At 40.7% G+C, this 23,437-nt stretch overlaps 1 protein-coding gene across 1 annotated transcript in view; it reads right to left on the reverse strand.

Moving 5' to 3' along the window:
* The window catches only part of LOC145946704 (dynein axonemal heavy chain 7-like), a 200,218-nt gene that overhangs the window by 151,979 nt on the left and 24,802 nt on the right, over positions 1 to 23,437 (reverse strand). The window contains exon 6 of the mRNA XM_083056463.1: positions 305 to 591. Within this exon, the coding sequence (XP_082912589.1) occupies positions 305 to 591 (287 nt within the window). The remainder of the gene's footprint in view (positions 1 to 304; positions 592 to 23,437) is intronic.

Here is a 23,437-nt window from a genome sequence, read left to right on the forward strand (position 1 = left end):
AGGGTCATGACCTTGATAACATATGTCAAGGTCAAGATCATCGGAGATGCCTCCTTTCATCTTCATTTTTATTTATGACTTTTTTTTGTTAATAACTTTTTAGTAAACAATGAGCGACGGCTAAAATCTTTTGATTGTTACTCAGTACAGTGACCTTGCCAATATAAAGATCAAGATTATTGGAGAGGCCTCCCCTAAACAGAAGTTTTATCATGATATATTATCCATACAACATCCTTTTCTCCATACACTTTAAATGAACAATTAAATAAATACAATAATATATAAATATAAATAATAGAACCTATTGCCTCATCTAAGGCTGGTAGAGCTTCAGCTAGATCCGCTTCGCACTCCATTTTCAATTGCTTGGCGATTTTGGCCTGTGCGTTTGCAGTATTTTCGTCTCTCTTTACCAAGATCGTTGCTCGTTTGACGCTCGCATCTTCCGTTTCTATCTGCCTCAGTGTCTCCGCCGTTTCCTTCGCTGATGCTTCCAACTGTGGCTTAAGCTTTGTCAGTTCAAAGCGCATCTGAGAAATTTGCTCAGCCGCATATTCCAGTTTATCGATACCGCTGAGGTATCGCTCTCTATAAAATGTATAGATTTATAAGAAAATTATTATCTAATGATAAAATAATATTATAAAATGATAATGTAAATGACGTGATGTGTTTAATAAATCATATAAGCTTAAAATTAAGTTTTAATATTGTATCCAAGGAGAGAACGTGAATCTTCTGCGCATAGCCTGATAAAATGGGAAGAGCGTGGCGTGCTACTCACAATCAGTAACGTATATATAAATACGGCACTCCCGGCCTAGCTCTATTTTCTGATGTTTCGGGGTGATACTCTGATGTTTCGGGGGCCTGGTGTTATTTGTTACAGGCACTGACAAATTACATAAGCAGTGGAGGAGGAAATCATGGGCGGAGATTTCCCCGAAATGGACGAGTTTTCGCCCGATCCGATGCACGTTTTCTTGTTGGATACAATATATATAGTAATTTATTAAGTATTTCTATAAGCGTTAATATTTTGAAATGGTCAAATATCTTGAAAAATACGGGTTTTAGCAAAAAATATTTTAAACAAATGTTTTGGGATTAAAAAAATTTATTAGCAGATAAAGATTCTTTGACCTTGAAATGATCAAAGTTGCATCAAAGTCAACTTTAAGATTTTAAATGAGAAAGCACATTTTTAATTGTATTTCTTTAGCTAATCTCAAAAGCTTTTCAAAACATTATAATACATTTTTTAATTAAATATTTTTATCGAGTTATGAAGCTTAAAAGTTACAATATCGCTAGCATTAGAATTATCTAAAGCGTATTCCATGGAGGTTATCCGTCGGATTTACATTTTTGTATGCGTGCGTGTGCGTACGCGCGTATGTGTATGTGTGACAAGGTAGAGAGTAGGACTTTGTAAGTCATCACTTATACAGTATTTAACAACTCCAAACAAAGATTTAAAAACTGCTAATTAATTTATTAAATGTTCAAATTGATATTCTTCCACTGTTTGACAATATGTTGAGCGAAAAATAAAAATATTTAGCAAACTTCATAACTTCTAGTGTAACTAAAAGGACCACGCACTAATTATATGAAAAAAGTGGCCGCCGTTAAAATCGATTAAAAGTATGAAAAAGTGTACTTTGTGTAATGCCAATCAAAAATTCAAATGGGCACGACCTTCAAAATATGCTAGTTTTTAAGCTACGAGCCCACAGTTTTCTGTTTTTTGTCTAAAAATGTGCAAAAATATTACATTTATGAGCTCGTAGTTTAAAAACTAGCATATTTTGAAGGTCGTGCCTATTTGAATTTCTGATCGGGATTACACAAAGTACACTTTTCCATACTTTTGGTCGATTTTAACGGCGGCCACTTTTTTCATATAATTAGTGCGTGGTCCTTAAAAATAAATTTTTTTTTTTAATTTTTTGATTTGTAGATTTTGTCTCAGAATTGACTCTTTAAATAATCTCAGTAAAAATAGTCTGGAAAGCTCATGTTACGAAATCTCGCGGCCATTCGATCGTGTATCTCATCTACTAATTCATTGATTATTATGAAACGTTTCATATAAGGAATTACGAATATTCAAACTAAAGTGAACTGAAGCCTCCTCTTGTCAAAATCAAATCTTTTCTAAACATTTTTAATCACATTTTGAATAGCTAATACTACTCTGTTTCTTAATACATGTAAATAATTTTTCGCAATTAAAATATTTTTCAATAAAACAGTCTTATAGTATGATGACCAATAATACCAGCCTAAACATTCATCTTTTGATGATGTTGCATATGACAGTGTCATTTAATGTAAGGATTTTCATCAGCTCAATATCTGCAATTATGACGATTAATACATTTATTTCATTTAAAAATAACTTTATCAGAAAAAAAATCTAATTAAAGAACTGATTGTTATCAAATTGTGTTATCATTTTTAAACAAAATTTAATTCTTCTGTCATCAATTCTTAAATAATATAAATTAAATTAAGCATTCTCTCTCTCTTAAAAAAGATGCACGGTAATCGGTCTCATTGATAAAGCTTTTTTGTTATTATAGCGCTTTTCTACGCGGAGACTCGCTCGTCTCCAAGCTACTTTTTCGCAGGAGAAGGATGTTTCTCTGATAGATACCGTCTAGATACAAACAAGTATTTCCATATAAGAACTTTATTGTACAATATATACAAAGGTCACGTTCAATTATATTTTGTGTGTGGCCCTGAAAAAGCCATTAGTGCGTCGATGAATGCGCTACTGTAGTCGCTCCCGTCACTGGATGCGCGGCTGCGTTGAGATGTAACAGGATGACCCCTATCTCATACGGAGCGTCAACGGAGTCCTTGGGAGAGCTGTACTTCTCAGGCAGTGGTGTAGCGGCTGTCTGAATTGAGATGGTGGAGCCGGTCTTTCAATCAGAGAGGTCTGACTGCATCACCTGGTCGCTGGTAAAGACTGTGTATTGTCGACTTTTCGCTACTCCTCTCGGTATACTGCGTGCCCCAAAGAACCCAACTCAAAAAATCCGTCTGCATATCCAGTGTCGTGTTCCGGATGAGAAGTAATAAGGCCAGTAGCAGCAACAAGAGCGGTGGCACGTTTCATGGCTCCAAGGCGTCGTAAATCCTTCACACGCCCAGCACTTCAATTTTGTTTTCGAACTGTCGGCCTTATCTCTTTTATGTGTTCGTTGAGCAGAACGAATGATTCCAATCTACTTACATAAGTCGCAATATCATCGCCAGGATTGTAACGATACTCACGAAATTGCATCTGAAGCAAGTATGCAGAATCCGGAGATTTTTGTTTATATACACTCGTCAAAAAAATTATCGCAACACGTAATTAATATCAAAATTTAGCATAAATTCAAATAAGCGTATCTCCGCGAAAAATTGTCGTATTTCAAAAATTTTTTTTTGTTTTAAAGGGTAAAGTCTCTACTTTAAGGAACTTTCGTTCAATTTTGATTTTATTTTCTCCCCCTTTCTGCATCCCTTTAAAAGGATGGACGTGTTTTTTTTTCAAAAAATTGCATAGTTTGACGAACTCTACGGAGTGTACTAAATTTTTTTCGCAAATATCATTATAACTATCGTAAAATATGGACTTTTCTCTACAAATTAAAAAAAAATTGAATACCATACGATTTTTTTTCGCGAAGTTACGGCGTATCAAAGTTACCTATGCATTTTTGGCAGGGATATATGTTCGTATTTAAAACTGTGTATTTCTGCCTCGTCTTCGGATGATCTTTTATGGGAAGATGGCTGCATGATTTCGAAAGACTACCAACCAATTTCCAGCAATTGGAAGTAGCCCTACATCGAATATGGTTCGAAATTCTGCAAGCCACAATTAGAGCCTGCATTAATATGCGTGAGCGCCTGCAAGAGGTCATCCGAAGACGAGGCAGAAATATACAATTTTAAATACGAACACATATATCCCTGCCCCAACACACACACACACACACACACACACACACACACACGATGGGCAAAATCCGACCAACAACCTCCCCGTAGTGCCCATCGGGTAATGCTAATGTTGGCGGTAATTGAATAAATAGGCAAAAATGCATAGGTAACTTTGATACGCCGTAACTTCGCGAAAAAAAATCGTACGGTATTCAATTTTGATGATATTTGCGAAAAAAATTTAGTACACCCCGTAGAATTCGTCAAACTATGCAATTTTTTGAAAAAAAATCACGTCCCTCCTTTTAAAAGGATGGAGAAAGGGAAAGAGAATAAAATCAAAATCGAACGAAAGTTCCTTAAAGTAGAGACTTTACCCTTTAAAACAAAACAAAAATTTTTGAAATACGACAATTTTTCGCGGAGATACGCTTATTTGAATTTATACTTTTGATATTAATTACGTGTTGCGATAATTTTTTTGACGAGTATATATTCAACAACTTTATCCACATTTCTCGTGCTGTTTCAAAAGTCATGACCAATGGCAATGGTTTCTTGTCTAACGTTGTGATTAAAATTGCCATTGCTATTTTATTAGCCTTCTTCCATTAATTGAGTTCTGCTACATCATCTGGATTATCACCTTCGGGTTTGACTAAACTGCCATCAATTACTTCTAAAGCATTACGAGTATTCAAAATTGCTCGTATTTGAAATTTTATTGCACCCAGTTGCTGGAATCCGCGAGCTCCTCAATTTTCACCTTGTCTCCATCCATTATGTTTTGATAATTGGCAAAGTTCAGAAAAATATACGTGGCAAGATCGGCACTATTTTCAACTGCAAAGCAACCTAACCTAACCTCCTAACCTCTAACTTCAGCAACTGTATATCGTTTTTACATTTACGTGCCTGGGCCCATAACATGTTGATTTGGGTTTTCTCAAGTAACTAGTGAGTAAATTCAGTTGCTGTTTATTAAAAGGCAATGGCCCTAAATGATCGATGTGGTACATGTCTAAAGGTAATTCGCTTTTTTCTATTGTATTCAAGTCCTTCTTATTTATCCTGTATTTTTCGACTGAAATGTTGGCTATGCAGTTTTCAACTATCTTTTCAATTTTTGATTTCATATTCGGTATCCAAAATCTTTTAATAATAACGCTTCGGTTTTTGTAACAGAAAAGTGACCCCTCTCGTGTGCATATAATGCTGTTTAATAATTTGTATGCGCATTGATCTTGAATGAATAATAGAATAACTTCATTATATTTTTTGAAGAGCAAGCCATTTTTTATTATATAGCTTTATCTTCTTTAACTAAATCGAACATTTTTTTGATATCATTATCCTCTTGTTGCGCGCGCTTAAATTTTACTGTTACAGACTATCGCTATTATCTATTATCATACATACCGGAAGAGGATTGCGACTTAAAGCATTTACGTGTGTCATGTTTTTGCCAGGTCGATGTTCAATAGTATAATGGAACTCTTCTAAAAGTAAGACTCATCTAGCTACACGTATGCATAGATTCTTTTTATGTGTAGTTCGAGTGAACGCGTTACAATCTGTCACTATTTTGAACGCTATTCTTAATAAATAAACACAGAACTTAACTAATGCTTGAACTATAGCAAGTACTTCTAATTCATAACTTGTATAATTTCTAATTTATAACTTGTATAATGCTGTTCTGCGAGAGTAGTTTTGTCGCTCGAATAATATACTGGATGTTTCGTCTTCATTGCTTTTGCATTAAAATCGCACCGTATCTGTCGGCTGACGCGTCGGTATGTAACTCCATTTGTACGCCTAATTTATATAAAAATGTAATACAGATTTATCACACAATATTTCTTTTAGACTCATAGACGCTTTCTTTTCATTTTCAGCAAATCAGAATTTCGTGTTAGATTCCAACAAGTAACTTAACGGACGTGCTATAATCGAATAATTTGGTATAAATTTTCTGAAATATCAACTTAATCCGAAAAAGTTTTGCACTTGTTCTACATTTGTTAATTCTGGAAATTTACGCACTGCTTCAACTTTATGGGTACTTAATCGTTTTTTACTATGTGACCAAGAAATTCTACTTTATTCTGTAAAAAAAACATTTCTTCCAATGTATTATTAATCCTGCTACAGTCGCGATTACTTTTAATACCATTTCAAGATTTCAAATTCCAGTATCTTTATCTGTAGAAGGTATCATTAAGTCATCTAAGTAAGTCAGCTCTATTTTATTGTATATTGCATCTCGAAAAATTGCATTAATAAATTGTTGGAAAACGAACAGTGAATTACAAAGACCGAAGGATACTTTTAAAAATTTAAAGTGATCAGGAATGATAATATTGATGCGCAGTTCATTTCACGCACAGAAATCGATCACCTGTTCCCCACTATCGTTTAATGCTTCCTCGTTCTATCAGTGTTTAACTCCGTTTATGATTTCATTATCAACTCTCGCGTTGAAATCGCCAAGTATGATGATTTTATCGTGTTTTGGAGTTGCATCCAGCATTTCTTGTAGCTTTAGATAGAACTGATTCCGCTCTTCCTGCGGTTTGTTCAGTTTGTTGGCATTTGAGGCGTATACGCTAAAAACATGTGTCGCTGTTCTCTCCTGAAACATGTAAGTGGTCTTCAGCATCCTTTGATTGGCATAAACTATCTCTTGTACGTTTTGCTGGAATCTTTCGTGCACCATAAGGCCCACTCCACCTGCCGCTCGCTCATTCTTGTCTTTCCCACTGTATACCAATATATAATCACCATATTTCGCATTGCCTTTGCCTTCATCTCCGATAAAGCACAGATATCGATCTTATGCCGCTTTAGTTCAATGAGAATTTCCTGGTCTTTGTTGTTAAAAGTTGTTATGTTCCAGCACCCGATCCTCATTACGTTCATTCTCCTAATACGTTTCTTCATCTTATCTTTCCTATGTGATCTTATCCGAGTTGTGTTTCCCGTTTGTGAATTTGCTGTGTCGTCATTGGTAGGTCGATCCCGATCCGAAGCTATCTTGTTGGTACTTAGAGAAGGCTCCTTTTTTACCGTAGGCAGGTTGCTAGCCTCGCCTATGAACCCTCCTCTTTTATCCGGGCTTAGGACCGGTGACGAGGGCTCAGCCATCCGGGCGACAGCCAACATTAGGGGGAGAGAGGGGGGGAAGAGAGAGAGAGAGAGAGAGAGAGAAAGAGAGAGAGAGAGAGAGAGATTAACTAAAAAATGTAATTAAGAAATAAACAAAAACTGAAAATTAATGTATTATTGACTTTTTAGAAAGGACAGAATTTTAAGTTCTTTACAAAGAGATTGATTTTAATTGTGATACTGTAAACTGTATTGTAGCAAATACACTCACTCCAAAAAAAAGCGGTACACTTAAAATTTGGGAAAAAGTTATCAAAGTTTAAATGACAATAACTTCGTAAATAATAAAGATAGAAAGGTTTATAAATAACGAAAATGAAGCTTGGAATCTCTACTTTAAGAATCTATTCATTTTAATGTTGCGAGAGAAATTTATTGAAAATGGCGGATAACAAAACGAGAGCATGCAAAATTGAAAAATAATGGTCCGAGTTCGCCACGGCACATGGCGTGAGTTAAATGTCGTAACTCAATGGGATAAAAAGCATATGATAGTACAGAGTCTCCTCTTTAAAATGCTTTTTTAATCATCTCGATACGATGATTTTTCGCTGAGATATTCACAGTTGAATAAAAAGGCAACTTTTTACTTTCACAAGACAACCATCATTGAAAATGAGGAATACGGACTATACTGGGACATAACGATACACGCCGACTAAACAATGAAATTCAATAGACCAGATATTACATAGATCAAATATTACATTCACAAAGAAAAGAGAAAAAATAACATATCTGATCGACATCTCAATACCAAATGACGCAATAGAACACAAGCACAACGAGAAAATAGAAAAATACACACCACTAGCACAAGAAATGTAAAGAATATGAAAACAATAAAAAGTATACATAATACCACTAATAATATCAGTAACAGGCATAACACCGAACACGTTCAAAAAATACTTGACACAGCCAAAGCTACCTATATACAACCACGAAGAAGCACAAAAAGCCATTATACTAAAAACTTGCAATATAACAAGAACATGAGAGCAAAACTGGACTTGGCAGTGTCCCATCCAGTCGCTTCAGCACCCCTGAGAAGGAGAGTAAAAAGAATAAAATTAATAAATAAGATGGTTTTTCAATTATGGCTTCCTCAAAGAAGAGGCTTTGCACATTGCTTCTTCACCATTTTATTTTGCTCATTAAGATGGTTTTTTAATTATGGCAATGTACAAATTAAGCTTCCTCTATGAGAAAGCTATAATTGAAAAACCATCTTAATTAGCAAAATAAAATGGTGAGGAAACAATGTGCAAAGGACCCCGCACAAAACTTATGGAAATGGGTTCTCGGCAAATTTGTCTGAAACTTTGGGAAAATGTTGTTCGTGTCATTCTGATCAAAAGTTCTCATGGCAACAACTCTCGTTAAAGCAGTATTTTAGCTCCAGGAGACCTCAAAGATGGATATTTTATCACGAGATCACAGATAATTTCACCGATTCAGGTTTCAGAATAATGATTAAAAGTGTGTGTATATATACATATATATATTGTGACGCGAGCCCGACGACGCCCAGACCTAACAATACTTGTTATAAACTTGGATAAATATAATCATCTAACATCGCATTACTGGGAATATTTTTTATCCTGTCATTGTATGTTGTAGCATTTTCTCTTCAGTATTTTTCAAATAATTGCAGTAAAGCGCAAATATATTTTATTATTTTCATCACAATATATTAATACGCCCTTTTCTTTTCTCTTCTATTTCGAATTTAGTTTGTGCTGAGAAAAGAGCGCGATCAGTAATCGATGATTCAGAATGGCTTGGCAAAACAGATTACGTTGTTATATCTGTGATGGCGCTTTTCTACCGGCACAAATGAGTCGAATAGATGGGGATGAAAATGCTGCTCGCCGCGAAATCGCTATTGTTAGACGTGATTCTTTTAACAGACCAGCTCTTGAAATAACAGATCGAACAAGGCTCTGCATTAATTGTAATCGATCCGTTTTTGATGAGATACGCATAATAGAACACGATCCCACTTGCCTTCGACTTAATGTTTTGACACAAACTGCTAATCGTACCTGCATTATATGCAATGTTGAAGAAGATGTTCACAAGATTTCTGCCGATTGTCGAGTAAATGTTTTTATTTTGTGCAATATTTATATTCCTGAGAATGTCAGATCATGTCAACATCATCTTGACGATAGAGGTTTTTTCCTGGAGCCATTATTATGTGGTTTACGATTTATAAACAGACCGTATGTTCTTAAAGGTCCACAACTTGCGATTCTTCTGCAAGGACTTCGCAATGTCGCTGTGAATAAGCGCAGATTCGTTGATGAAAATAGTCTCACAGATTCTGAATTCTCATCATTCTTTCCCGTGACAAAAGAGCAATTTTTAGAACTCTTTAACTATTGTGATAGAGTAGTTTGCAATGGGGGTCACAGATACGTATCGAAAAAGGATCTCTTGGTGTTTTTATGTAAGCTACGACAGGGTTTATCTGATGACTTTTTGCAAGTTATTTTCGAGTATCCAAGTAGACAAGCGACAAGTATGGTAATTTCTACTGTTCGCCAATCTCTAATGCAACGATTTGTTCCGGAAAACATTGGTCTTAATTCAATTACTAGAGAAAATTATATTGCAAGACACGTACCTGAATTCGTTAATGAATTGTACAATGCTAATCCAAACATTTCTCGTGTAATTGCTGCAATCGATGGAACTTATAGTTATATATCCAAAAGTAGTAATTTTCGCACATTACGTCAGTCTTTTTCGATTCATAAGAGTCGTCATTTACTGAAACCCGTACTTATAGTAGCACTTGATGGATTTATTCTCGATATTCAAGGTCCTTATTTTTCCGATTCTCGGAATAATAATGCGGCGATTTTGGAGAATGAATTCGAGAGAGATGCAGAAAGAATGAGAGAATGGTTCCGCGATGGAGACATTCTAATTGTAGATCGAGGATATCGTGATGTTACAGAGCTCTTGGCTCGGCTGGGTATTATATGGAAAATGCCAGCACTCCTTCAACAAGGGAGAAATCAACTCACTACAGAAGAAGCCAATGATTCACGATTATTTACCAAGACGAGATGGATTGTTGAAGCTCGAAATGGTCATATCAAATCGATATTCAAATTCTTTCAATAGATTATACCAATACCTCACCTTCTGAATCTCGGTGATTTCTATCGTATTGCTGGTGCAATTATCAATAGGTATCGTCCAGTTATTGAGATGCAAGGAGCCAATGCAGAATTGGCTCGTCAGATGCTTGAGAGAGCTAAAACAACAAATATTGTTCAGGCACTAGTCGAAGTTGATAACCTGCACACACGTAATGCTCAAAGATGGGTACGATTAGATGTACAACAAATTCCTGATTTCCCAATTTTAGATTTAGAGTATTTAAAAGATCTCACTGTCGGTATTTATCAAATCAACTTAGCACCGTCGTATGTGCAGGATAAATTGCAAAGAGAGGGTCAAGAAGAATTTCATGTCGAAATGATGAGAAACGTACAAAGGCTACCTCAACCTGGTCTTATGAGAGTAAGAATTTTCTCAAGATTTCGGAATGCAACTAAATATCAGTTGTGGATTGCGTACTGACCCAATAATGATCAGGAACCAGCGGATGTTGTAAATGAGCTCGTACAGGGTTATTATTGTACGTGTAAGTCAGGTGCACGAACGCTAGGCACGTGTGCACAAAAAATAGCTAGTGTACTGTGGTATGTTAGATATGCTCAACATCAACAAAATATCAAATATCCCTCAACTAGGGTTATCAATGTCATTCATGATGCCGCGAACAGATTGCCTCCTGAATAAAATCGTATTATTTAATAAGATTCGTATTTTTTTTTTTTTTTTTTTTTTTTTTTTTTTTAAGTAATAGACATATTTTTCATGAATTGAGGACAAAATCGGTCCTTTTCACGCCATAATGATGTGCAAAATCCGATCGCGCAACCTCCTCGCGGTGCACATTGGGTAACGCAAATGCCGACGGTTCAAACTGTTATTACTGTTACGATTCATCAATTCATTGGGTTATTAGGTTTTATCCTAATAATCGCGTGATAAAATATCCATCTTTGAGGTCTCCTGGAGCTAAAATACTGCTTTAACGAGAGTTGTTGCCATGAGAACTTTTGATCAGAATGACACAAACAACATTTTCCCAAAGTTTCAGACAAATTCGCCGAGAACCCATTTCCATAAGTTTTGTGCGGGGTCGCGAAAAATAAAAATGCACATTTCTTAAAAATTCAAAATTTTATAAAAAATTAATCCTTTCACCGATCATCGCCAAACTCAATACCAAACATCCTTAAATAATAGTCTATTTATGTGAAATAATTTATCCAGATATCTTAAAATTCACGGAAATTAGAGCAACCACAGACATTTTTCATAAAATCTAAAATTTCATAAAAGTCGAAATTCTTTCATCGATTCTCGACAAATTCATGACCAACCATCCTTTAATGATAGTCTATTCATGTAAAAAAATTTATCTCGATATCTTAAAATTTATGAAAGTTAGAGCAACCACAGACGATTGTCAAAAAATTCAAAATTTTATAAAAAATAAACTCTTTCACCGATCCTCGTCAAATTCAATACCAACTATCCTTTAATGATAGTCTATTTATATAAAAAAATTTGTCCCGATATCTTAAAATTTACGGAAGTTAGAGCAACCACAGACATTTCTCAAAAAATTCAAAATTTTATAAAAAATGAAACACTATGAATTTTTATAAAAATGACAGTTAATAAAAGTGTTGTTCTACGTTACTTGTATGCCAAATTGGAGCGCTGCAAGTCAAATAGTTTTTGAGATATTTAAATTTAAAAAAACATAGGTGGGCACATACATACATATACACACACACATACGGACATTTAAAAAAAATGATTACGGACATTTTTAAAAAATGTTATTTTTCGATGTTTTGGAACATTCTGAACACATTGGCATAGAAATCTGAAAAAAAAAATTTTCACGAAAACAAAGCTTCCTCTATAAAGAAGCAAAATTAAAAATTAATAATAATAATAATAACAGCAATAATATTACAATAATAATAATATTAATTACAATAATAATGAATAATACTTTGTCCAATTTTATTAATTTAATTCTAATACATTTTTTTGTATTCTGTCATTAATTCTTAAGATAATTTTTGACTTACATAGTTTTGCAATGTAGTAATTTACTGCAGAAATGTTTTTCGCAATTCAAAATTTTCAGTTGAATAATCCTTCAATGTATCTCTAATATCTATATCTAATCAAACTTCCAGTGAAATTATTTAAATCACGTGTTCTTATTGATTGTGGTTGCTCTAAACTTGTGTAATATTACTTCTTGTACTACATTTTCCCATGCATTATTATATCTTTCATTATTTACTTCCAAAATATTATGGAAAACACAAGCTGATACAATATTGCCAACTTTGAGACGGACAGTACGCCAAGTCGTAATGGTGGGAATAGAATGGTCGGGCCACCTATTCCCACCACTACAACTTGGCGTGCTGCTCGTCTCAAAATTGGCAACACTGAGCTGATACTATATTTGACACGTAAGAATAATGGACATCGCTACGTTTAAGAATTCTTCCTTCATCTTGCTTTGAATCTTCCAAAAGCTATTTCTGCACATACAACCCCAGAATTTAGATATACATTAAAAGATTATTCCATGGTGTTAGTTGATTGTTCTTCGTGTATCCTTTTAGCCATTCAAGTACTGGATATGCAAGATCACCGATTATTAGATATTGACATATTTAAATCCACTTTAGTTTGGTAAATAAATGTTAAATAATAAATTTTAAATAAATGTTAAATAATTATTCTATAAATGATAACAATGTAAGTATGGAATCATATTGTTGCACCCGTGCGTTCCGGTCATTGATGTTAATCGTGCCAAACGGGTATATCGATATTTTGGCGAGAAACGGACATCCAAAAATCTTTCCCTTTGCAACCAGTGCTGCATATTTGCAGACGCGACAGCTACTTTGCAGCCTGTAGAAGGGGGGGGATAGTCTGGAAGCGCATTCTCTCTCTCTCTCTCTCTCTCTCTCTCTTTCTCTGAGAGAAGACGTGTCAAACATCGCTCTGCAAAAGTGATAACTTTTAAGTGGTTATATAGTGAGGGAGAGTGGCGAAAAAGTATTGAAGTAATAGTTGCATAGACCGGGAATAGACATGAGTGTTATCTAACAGGAACATGCTGATTTGTGAGCGTGAGAGTTATATTTCTTGTATAAGGCATCGAGATTTCACGCGACAGGTAGACATTAAAGGTGGACACAAAGCGCTGACGTGTGAATTTGGACAAAGGTAATTGACCGCCTATGCTGGTATTAACAGCTTCGGCCGATAATTATCGATATGAACGATGAATATGATGAGTATCGATGCTCGGCATGTAAGAAGGCAATAAAAAATCAGGTTGTTGCATGCAAGTCTTGTGTTAAGCTGTTTTACCATCCAGGATGTGCAAGTAAACATAAAATTTATGATAGAAATCGCGAACTGGTGTCGTGTCCTGGCCCATTTGAGAAATTTACAATTGAAAATGAAGCAGATATGAAGAAGGCACCGACAGCAGCGGGGAGCAGCAGGGAAAGACAAGGATCTACAGGATCTACGGGTTCGTTTACGACATCAAGCAGTGGAAATAGAATATCAGGAGCGAGTGGATCATCGAGTATTGACGTAAAAATAGATTGGCTTGTAAAAACCGTGAAAGAAATAAAAGACGAAACAGCATGTAAGAAGGAAATTAAAATGATGGTTAAGGAAATAGTTCGAGAAGAATTTGGAAGTATTAAACAAGAACTGGAAGACTTGAGAAGAATTATACAAGGAGGAGAGGGTGGACTGGCAGAAGGAGCTCAAAGATGTTATAGTGAAGCAGTTAAAGAGAAGAAAAAAGAAAATATTATAATTGTCAAACCCAAGGTGCAACAGGAGAGTGAAGCAACTAAAAAACTGATAAAAGAAAAGGTAGATATCAAGAATATGGCTATGGGAATAACGAAGTTAAAAAAAGGAAGTAAGGGAACAGTGATTCTCGGCTGTGAGACTGGAGAAGAAATGGAAAAGCTAAAGGCGACAGTACAAGCCAAGCTGGGCGAGAATTTTAACGTTACTGAGTCACCGCGGATGAAACCTAAGATAAAAATTGTCAATATTGGCGAGGAAGAAATGGAGTTGAATGATGATGACTTAATAGGTACAATTAAGAAGCAGAACAAAATTGACGCGAAAAATGAAGGAATTCATATGCGAATAGTGAAGAGAATAGTTAAAGAGAAAATAAATGAGAAAGATCAGTCCGGAAGAAGAGGAAAAGATGGTATCGTAATAATTGAAGCAAATGAAGAGACTCATGAAGTAATGTTGAGAAAAGGGAAACTGAATGTAGGATGGAGAAAGTGTCCTGCATTCAATCACATTAACATTAAAAGATGTTTTAAATGCTGGGGTTATTATCATATTGCAAAGAAGTGTACGCGTAATGAAACATGTCACAAATGTGCAGGAAATCACAAGGTGAGTGAATGTACAGCGACAAAGAAAAGATGTATAAATTGTATGTTTAAGATTCAAACATACAATTTGAAAATAAATGATGAGCATGGCGTACTTGATCCGGAATGTCCGACTTTCAAGAGGGCGATACAGGAGGAGAAGAGGAGGGCCGGATGGGAGGAAGATAAATAGCAACTACAGAAGGAAACGGAATTAATACTATATACAAATGCGCAAAGTTTGATGGCGCATAAAGACGAGATACAGCATCAGATTATGAAGAAAATGAATCCTGCGTTCATAGCGTTATCAGAAACCAGAGTGACTGCTGAAATTGAAGACTGTGAAGTGAACGTACCGGGGTATAGTATGATTAGATGTGATGCTGAAAACAGAAATACAGGAGGGGTTCTTTTATATGTAAGGGACGATATTAAATATGAGATAGTATTAGTAAAAAAGTTAGAAGCGAATTGTTGGTGTGCTGTGATTGAGGTGAAAGATAAATTGTATAAAGGAGTGATAACAGTAATACATCATTCACCGAGTTCATCGCATGGTGAGTTCGTGAGATTTCTGGAGGATATAATAGAAGAATTAATAATACGGGGAGAATGTAAAGTAATAGGAGACTTTAATATAGATATTATGTTGGACTCGTTTTATACAAAGAAGTTACAAACGACAATGTTGAGCTTAGACATGAAACAATGTGTAAATAAACCGACGAGAATTACGAAAGATAGCAAGACAATTATAGATTTAATTTACGCTAATAATAAAATAGAAGTGCAAGTAATTCATGAACCTAAAATAACGGACCATGCGTGGTTAAAAGTTGATCTTAATGCGAATAAAATTGATAATAAATACAGAGAATTTAGTGCTAGGAATTTTAAAGAGTTTAATGTAGATGAATTTATTAAATTAGTGGAAAATAAATTAGGAAAAAGCCAAGATATGAATGTCAGTGTGAGAGCGAAGAAACTTGTTGATAATATAGTAGATGCGTTGGATGCTACAGCACCTAGAAAAAAATTTAGAATTCCGAAAATATGGGAAGGGAAAAAGTGGTTTTCGGATGAAATAAGGGAAGCAGCGGCTAAAAGGGATGAGGCGTACAGTAAAGCGTTGTATGATGACACGGATGAAAATTGGTCACAGTTTAAAATCGAAAGAAATGCAGTGGTTAAACTAATCAGGACAAAGAAAAAAGAATACTATGAAAATATGATAGATCATAACAAGGGAAATCCAACATCTATGTGGAAAACCTTAAAAGAAATAATAAGAGTCGAACCAACGGGTACAAAAAAAATAGAGAATATAGATTTTGAAATATTAGATAATACTGAAGGGTGCAATATAGCTAATAAATTTAATTTATATTATATACAGAGTATTGAGAATATAGTAAAATCTATAAGTAGAGATAAGTTAGGAAGTCCAGGTAAAAGAATTATTTTTGTTATTGAAAGCGAGGGAATAATGGAAAATTTTGAGATGATTAGAATAGAGCATTTACAAAAAATTGTTATGGAACTACCAAAAAAGAAAGGTACGGAGAAGGGATTAACTAGTGATATACTTAAAGCAGTATTTTATGTAATAAAAGAGGAATTTATTGATATAATAAATAACTCTTTGAGGGAAGGTTGCTGTCCAGAAGGTTGGAAAACGTCTACGATAATACCGATTCCAAAAATAGAAAAAGCCAGAAAAGCAAGTGAATTTAGGCCTATTAATATATTACCAATATTCGAGAAAGTATTAGAATTAGTAGTTAAAAAGCAAATTGAGGCGTATTTAGAAGATAACTGTATTATAACAGAACATCAGTCAGGTTTTAGAAAACAGTATTCGTGTGAAACAGCGATTTAAACAGTCATTGACGAATGGAAACTGGTAGTTAGTGAGGCAAAAATGGTGGGGGTAATTTTCATGGATCTCAAGCGAGCATTTGAAATGATAGATAGAGAAAGACTGTTAGAGAAATTATATCAATACGGAATTAGAGGAACAGCTTTAGAATGGTTAAGATCATATTTAAAGAATAGAACACAGCAGGTACGATTTAACAATGAATGGTCTACATTATTGGCCACAGAATATGGAGTACCACAGGGATCTGTATTAGGACCTTTGTTATTTATAATATATATAAACGATATAATTAAAGTCTGTCCGGAGGGATGTAGTATAAAAATGTTTGCAGACGATACGCTAGTGTATGTGACTGGAGGGAGTAGTGCGGAATTAGAAAGAAAAATGAATATGGCATTTGTTACAGTGGAAAGATGGATGAATACAAATAAGTTAAAAATGAACGCAGGGAAAACGAAATATATGATAATTCGAAGTGTACGAAAAGAACTGAGAGGTAACATTATACTGAAATGTTTGGATGGAACGGAGATAGAGCGTGTGGAAAGAATGAGATATCTAGGCATAATTATTGACGATAGGTTAAGATTTAAGGACCACTGTGATTATATGCTAAAGAAAATAGGGAAAAAAGTGAGTTTTTTAAATAGAATAGGTAACTACATATCGGCATACACTAGATGTATTATATATAAGTCAATCATAGCGCCTCACTTTGAGTATTGTGCGACGCTGTTAATTAATATGGGAGAAACACAACTGAATGAATTGCAAAAAGCGCAAAACCGGGCCATGAAGGTCATATTGCAATGTGATAGATATACCAAAGTGGAGAGTATGCTGCAAGCGCTGCAGTTTATGTCCATAAGACAGAGGCTGAATTATAATGTGTGTATATTTATCTTTAAGATTTTACAGAATATGTTACCGGATCAATTAAAAAATAAGTTAACAATAGTGGGAAAAGAGAATGAAAGACAGACACGGCAAGCTGGGGACATTGTAGTACAGTTTCGTAGAACAACGAGTGCACAGAAGAGTATGTTTTATGAGGGAGTGAAAATGTACAATGCCTTACCAGCTGAAATAAGACGAATCGAAGAACTGGAAGCGTTTAAGCGAGAGTTAAAGGAGTATATTGTAATTAATGTAAATTAGACTTGTATTTTACAAATAGCTGAGAAAGCTAATAAATATCAATCAATCAATCAATCAATCAATCAATCAATCTCTCTCTCTCTCTCTCTCTCTCTCTCCCTCTCTCTCTCTCTCTCTTTTTTCCTAGAATTAATGTACTCAGGGCTTCGGTCATTAAGCACAGCGATGGTGTGTATAAGACGTTATTGGGTAGCAAGGAAACAGTTGATCAGAGAAGAGATATAGAGGCTTCGTTTAGGGTATGCAGAGATGACTCTCAAAGGACGACGGTCCATGTGCCAACCCCTCCTCCACGTGATGAGAGTTGGAAACGTCGAGGTACCCCCTCGGCGGCTAACGGGGTACTGGCTTCGGGCAGAGCGCATATATCGTTATGTGTCTTTGGACACTGGCGAGATCGCTTGATATCCCTTCGAATGCTGCGGTCACAGCCGAAAACTGGGCGAATGTCCGGTCGTTAGGCTGGGGGTAATTACCCTTAAGCCGTGGCAGGGGATGTCGAGTGATCGCAAAGGTGTCATCGCGGCGCATTAGGCGCAATCTCGAGGAAGCTTGTTCCTCGGGATGGCTGACCTTAGGAGGAAGGAAACATAGCTTGGCTTGGTTCTCGAATCTGAAGGAGAATCGGCCCGGGTGCCTTGCTTGTGGGGTGCTCACGGAGGGGTGGCGGCTTGGTGGGAGGCGAGGTATGCCTCGACGAGCCTATCGGGAACAGCCACCCTCTCCGCTAGTAGGTTGCGCCTCCGAGGTCGGAGGTGTTCGGGTAGGAGCGGCCTCACTGCGCGTCCTGGTTGACGATGATGTACCGGTGGGCTTCGGCCGTGCCGGGGTGATCTGTTGGCTGGGATTCGCGGATCGCCTGAGGTCTGCACGCGTTACCCGCTCCGCATGGGGCTCGAAAGAGACCCAAGTAGAGTGGGTGGTGAGGGTTGTGCTTCACCCTCCGGAAATACGGAAGCACACTTATATCGAGTCACTTATGTCGAGACACGGATGCCCACCGAGGCGCGGGGATGTCAAGTGAAGGGGGATCCCGGAGGCTGACATCGCCAGCAACAGGGGTCCGCCTCCCCTTCGTATAAAAACACGGAGGCGGGGACACGGGTAGATGATGGTTCTCTGGGTCTTTACTCAGAGGGCAATGCATCATACAAACAGGGGTCCGCCTTTCCCCTCGTATAAAAACACGAAGGCGGCCGGTGCTAGGATGTATTCGGAATGGAAACATCCTGGTTTAAATGGCATAGTCTGACCGGTGGACGGGCACGTGCTCCTGCGATTTCGGTTGTTCCTTGTGCCGGGGTGGGACACTGGTGAACCCCCTCACCTCACATGATACTTGGAGCGGCCCACCTTCCCTCTTCTGTCAGGGGCTAGGTGCCAAGAGGGGTTTCGCAGGAGAGACGACTCCCTGCCAATACAGACGTCTGTCTAGTGGGGATCACTCGTTCCACTATAAACATTCGGCGAGTGACACGCGATCGGCCGGGGGGGGGGTGTCTGGCGGAAGGTGTACAGGCTCCTCCCCCAACGAGTAGTATGTCCGGGCAGAGGGACATTTGGGGATGGACGGTCTCCGTGGGGACCCGAAATCTATCGCTCCCTCCTGGGTGGCACCCTCTCATTGGACGCCACCTTGTCGTGGTGAGAGGGCTCACCCATCTCGCTGGAGAGATGGGTGCTAAGAGCGTCCAATACGGCAGTCTTGCCGTATAACTTTCTCAGGCGTGCGGAATGTCTTCCGCACGTCGGAGAAGTCTCTTACGCCGAGAGACACGAGGCCCGGCTCCCTCGAGGGTTTATCGTCCGCGAGCCGGTAGGGGTAGGCGGCCCTGACTTCAATCGCCCGGTGGCATGGCACCGTTAGGGGAGGACATTGCACGGCGCCTGTGGCGCTGTCCTCCCTCCATGCAGTTTGCGGCCTCGGCCGCGGGGTTCCCGTGCCGTTTTCTCGGGGGGGTGTTTTCGGGGGTTTTTCTCCCGGGGATGTTCCCCCCGGGGTCTCGGGGTGGGTTCTCGTGCGGCGGGGGCCATGGGGATGGGTGACCATCCGTGACTACCCGAGGGGCTTTGTCCGGAGGGTTTTCCCGAGGGGCATCGCCCGGAGGGAGTCACGGTGGTCGGTCGCCGGGGCCGCTCGGACGTTTCCGAGGCGGGGCCCGGCGACGAAAGGAGCCTCAGGGTGCTGGTTGGGGGTCTCCAGGCTGGGTAGCCTGGGTCCCCGTCCCAGCGTCCCTGGGGTTGGCCGCGCCCGGGCCACTCGGACGTATTCCGAGCCCGGGCCGGGTGCGGCGCGGAAGGCCGCGCGTGGTTACCCGAGGGGCTCTGCCCGGAGGGTTTACCCAAGGGGCATTGCCCGGAGGGGACCACGCTGGCTGGTCGCCGGGGCCGCTCGGACTTCTTCCGAGGCAGGGTCCGGCGAGGAGAGGAGCCCCAGGGTGGTGGTGGAGAGCTTGCTCTCGTCCCAGCGTCCCTGGAGTTGGCCGCGCCCGGGCCATTCGGACGTATTCCGAGCTCGGGCCGGGGGCGGCGGAGAAGACCACGCGTGGTCGCCCAAGGGGCTTTGCCCGGAGGGATCACCCAAGGGGCTCTGCCCGGAGGGTGCCACGCTGACTAGCTGCCGGGGCCGCTCGAAAGTATTTCGAGGTCGGGGCCCGGTGGCGAGAGTAGTTACCACCAGTCGGAAGCGACCGTTGCCTCTTCCGAAGCAACCGGCTGGTGGAAGGTGTCTGCCCACACTGGAAGTGATTACCGGTGTGGTGCGTGCTGGTCGCCACGGCGGTTAGGGGAGGGCCGGGGAGCGGCGACCCTGTCTGACCCACCCGGGGCCCCCGGGTGGCGCCGCCTAGCCTGGTACCCTCGTTGTCGGAGGCGAGGGACCCCCGAAAACCCACGCGGAGAATCAAACCTCCGCGTGGGCCAGTAAGGGGCCTGGGACCCTGGCGGGGTGGCTCGTTAGCCATCTCGTCATGGGTGTAAGCCGACTCCCGGTGAGTCCACCGGGCTCGGTCGGTGAGGCGCTGCCGGTCATGTTTCGGGGCGCCCCCCGACCGGTGGGAGATTCGCCGTTCGGTGGAGCCAGGCCAGGATAGCGGGATTTCTTAAAAATGACTACTCTAAATAAACATACACAAGACGTAGAGAAGGGGACGGAAGACATGGAGCTGTGCGAAACAGTGACCTCTCGGCCATTCAGCGCAGCCGCCGTGCGGCAAGAGGAAGGAGTCTCGACCAGAGCAAGAGCCATTAAGATGGCTGTGGTGAAGATCGAGAAGATGGACCAGAAAGTTAAACTGGTCGAAAAACCGGGGCCGAAGTCCAAGACCACGCCGATATCGGCACCTCGGGACAAATCGGGACCTACTAAGGAGCCGGAAACAGAGAAGGTTATCGACAAGGACATTGAGAACGAATCCGAGTCTTCACTTGGCTCGGAGACGATCAACATTCTTTGCCCGTCGAAAAAGAGAAAGAGAGGGAAAGGTAGACCGGAAACGACCTACCAATACAGGCTTCTCAAACAACAGAGAGAGGAGAGAGTTAAAAGAGAAGAGGAAGAGAACGAGAGGGCCATCATGGACCCAATGGTGATCCTAACGGACTCCAATGCGGACGTGGACGTGGCGGCTGAAGGATTCAAGCAGGTATGCTGATGAAGGCGGTCGTCAGGTCCAAGAAGGGTCTTAAAGGCACGATACAGGCGGAGATCAAAGAGGCTGCGAGCTATCTCGAGGCCGCCATTACGATCTTCAACGAAAGAATCGCAGCCAAGGATGTTGGAGAGGAAGAAGGCTCAAGAGAACAACTGCGAAAGAAGATACGGGCTCTGCGCGCGGAGAATGCCAAACTCCACGTCGAGGCGACCAAGGCGAGGATACAGAAGAGGAAGGAGGACAATGAGAGACAGTCCCAGGCTGTCTCTGCTATATCTTTCGTTGAATCTGGGGCACACGGGGATTACGCAAACTTGTGGGTATTTTCGCCACACAAGGGAACAATCGAACCGATGGACGTACAGATAGAGGAGACCAAGGAAACTCCCCCACCACCACCAATGAGGCCCCCGATTAAGGGGATCTCGAGAGCAATGAGGGAGTACCCACCAGGGATCGAGACGGAGGAGGAGAGATGTAAATACGATGAATTATTATCCCAGATACAGACTCTCCTACAGGAGAGAGAGACATTCATGCGGGGGCCCAAGAAAGCCACCGAGAAGCCTCCCCCTCCAGAAAGGAAGGCCCCCCCAAATCCAACGGCGGCCATCGAAAAGCGCGGAACAGCTGGCCCCTCCAGAGTGCAGGAAGCACCAAGGAGAGAGGAGGCAATGCCCGCGCCAACGAGGGAAAAGCCGAAGAAGAGGAAAAAGACGAAGGGGGGGAAACAACCGACGGCTGCGAACAACACGCAGCAAGCCGGGAACAAGCGAGAGGAGCCATCAAACAAGGGCAAACACCCTCCTATCTCGGAGCCCGATAAAAGGACTCCTAACGTCCCTCTACGACCGGCCGGGGCACGGGATAATACCTGGGCAACGGTCGTCGGACGACGGGAGAAGAGGAGTATCGCCACCGCCGCCCAAGAACTTAAGCCGGACATCGGGAGAGAGGACACGGCTAAGAAGCACTCCCCCCTCTCATTGAGAGGGCTAAGGGCGAGGAAGCTGGAAAGCCCAATGAGAGGAATTTGAGGAAGAGGAAGGCCTTAAAGTCAGCGGCCATTACACTGACGTGTCCTCCGGGTACATACAAGGAGGCAATACTCAGGATCAGAGAGAAGATCATCCTCGGTGACCTCGGCATACCGCGCATCAAAGGCCACAAGGGCATCACCGGTGCAATGGTGTATGAGGTCACCGGGGAAGACAGAGATGTCAAGGCCAACCTATTTGTCGAGAAACTCAAAGAGGCACTCGGCGGAATGGAGGGGGTAAAGATCGCCAGGCCAGTTAAGACCGCAAAATTAAGACTGCGGGGACTGGACGAAGCGACAAGCGAGCAGGAGGTGCGGGACAAACTGGCTGAGGTGGGCGGATGCGGGGCCGACGATATTAAAGTCGGTCTCATAAGATTCGCCGCCAAGGCCCTTGGCACGGCATGGGTGAAGTGCCTGCTCGTTCCAGCGCAAAAATACTGGAGAAACGGAAGGTACAATTCGGCTGGATATGCGCTACAGTCGAGTTACTCAGGGACAGGCCCCTACAGTGCTACAAATGCATGAAAAAGCATGTCCTCGAGGAATGCAAGAGCGAGAAAGATCGGCGCAACAGTTGCTACAATTGCGGCGCCGAAGGACACAGAGCAAGGGACTGCAAAAACCAGCCCAAATGCATGCTCTGCGAGGAAACGGGAAAGGTGTCGAATCACAGGATGGGGAGCGCAGCGCATCCCCCTGCGGGCAAGAAGGTGAAAAGCAGCAAGGGCAAAGGGAACACTAAAGATCCCAAAGCCCTGGCTGCCCCACCAACAATAGGAAGGAAACCGGGTGAGAAACCTCCTATGGGACCACCCGGCAATGGAGGGGCCAAGAGGGGCTCCGGGGATGGCTGTGCCTCCCCCGGGCTCACCGACGGCCAGACAGTGGAGGCGCCCAAACCCCAACGGGTACGTAGGGGAAAGGGCGCCTCCAAGGAGCAAGAGAAGGCAGGAGCAGACGCGCCCCCAGCTTGTAATAACGAGCTCGAGAAGGTGGTCATGGAGGAGGCCTAAACATCGCC

Source organism: Prenolepis imparis, unplaced genomic scaffold, assembly GCF_030444845.1.
Source record: "Prenolepis imparis isolate NDT839.2.m4 unplaced genomic scaffold, iyPreImpa1.0 SCAF_18, whole genome shotgun sequence".
In the NCBI taxonomy this organism is placed as follows: domain Eukaryota; kingdom Metazoa; phylum Arthropoda; class Insecta; order Hymenoptera; family Formicidae; genus Prenolepis; species Prenolepis imparis.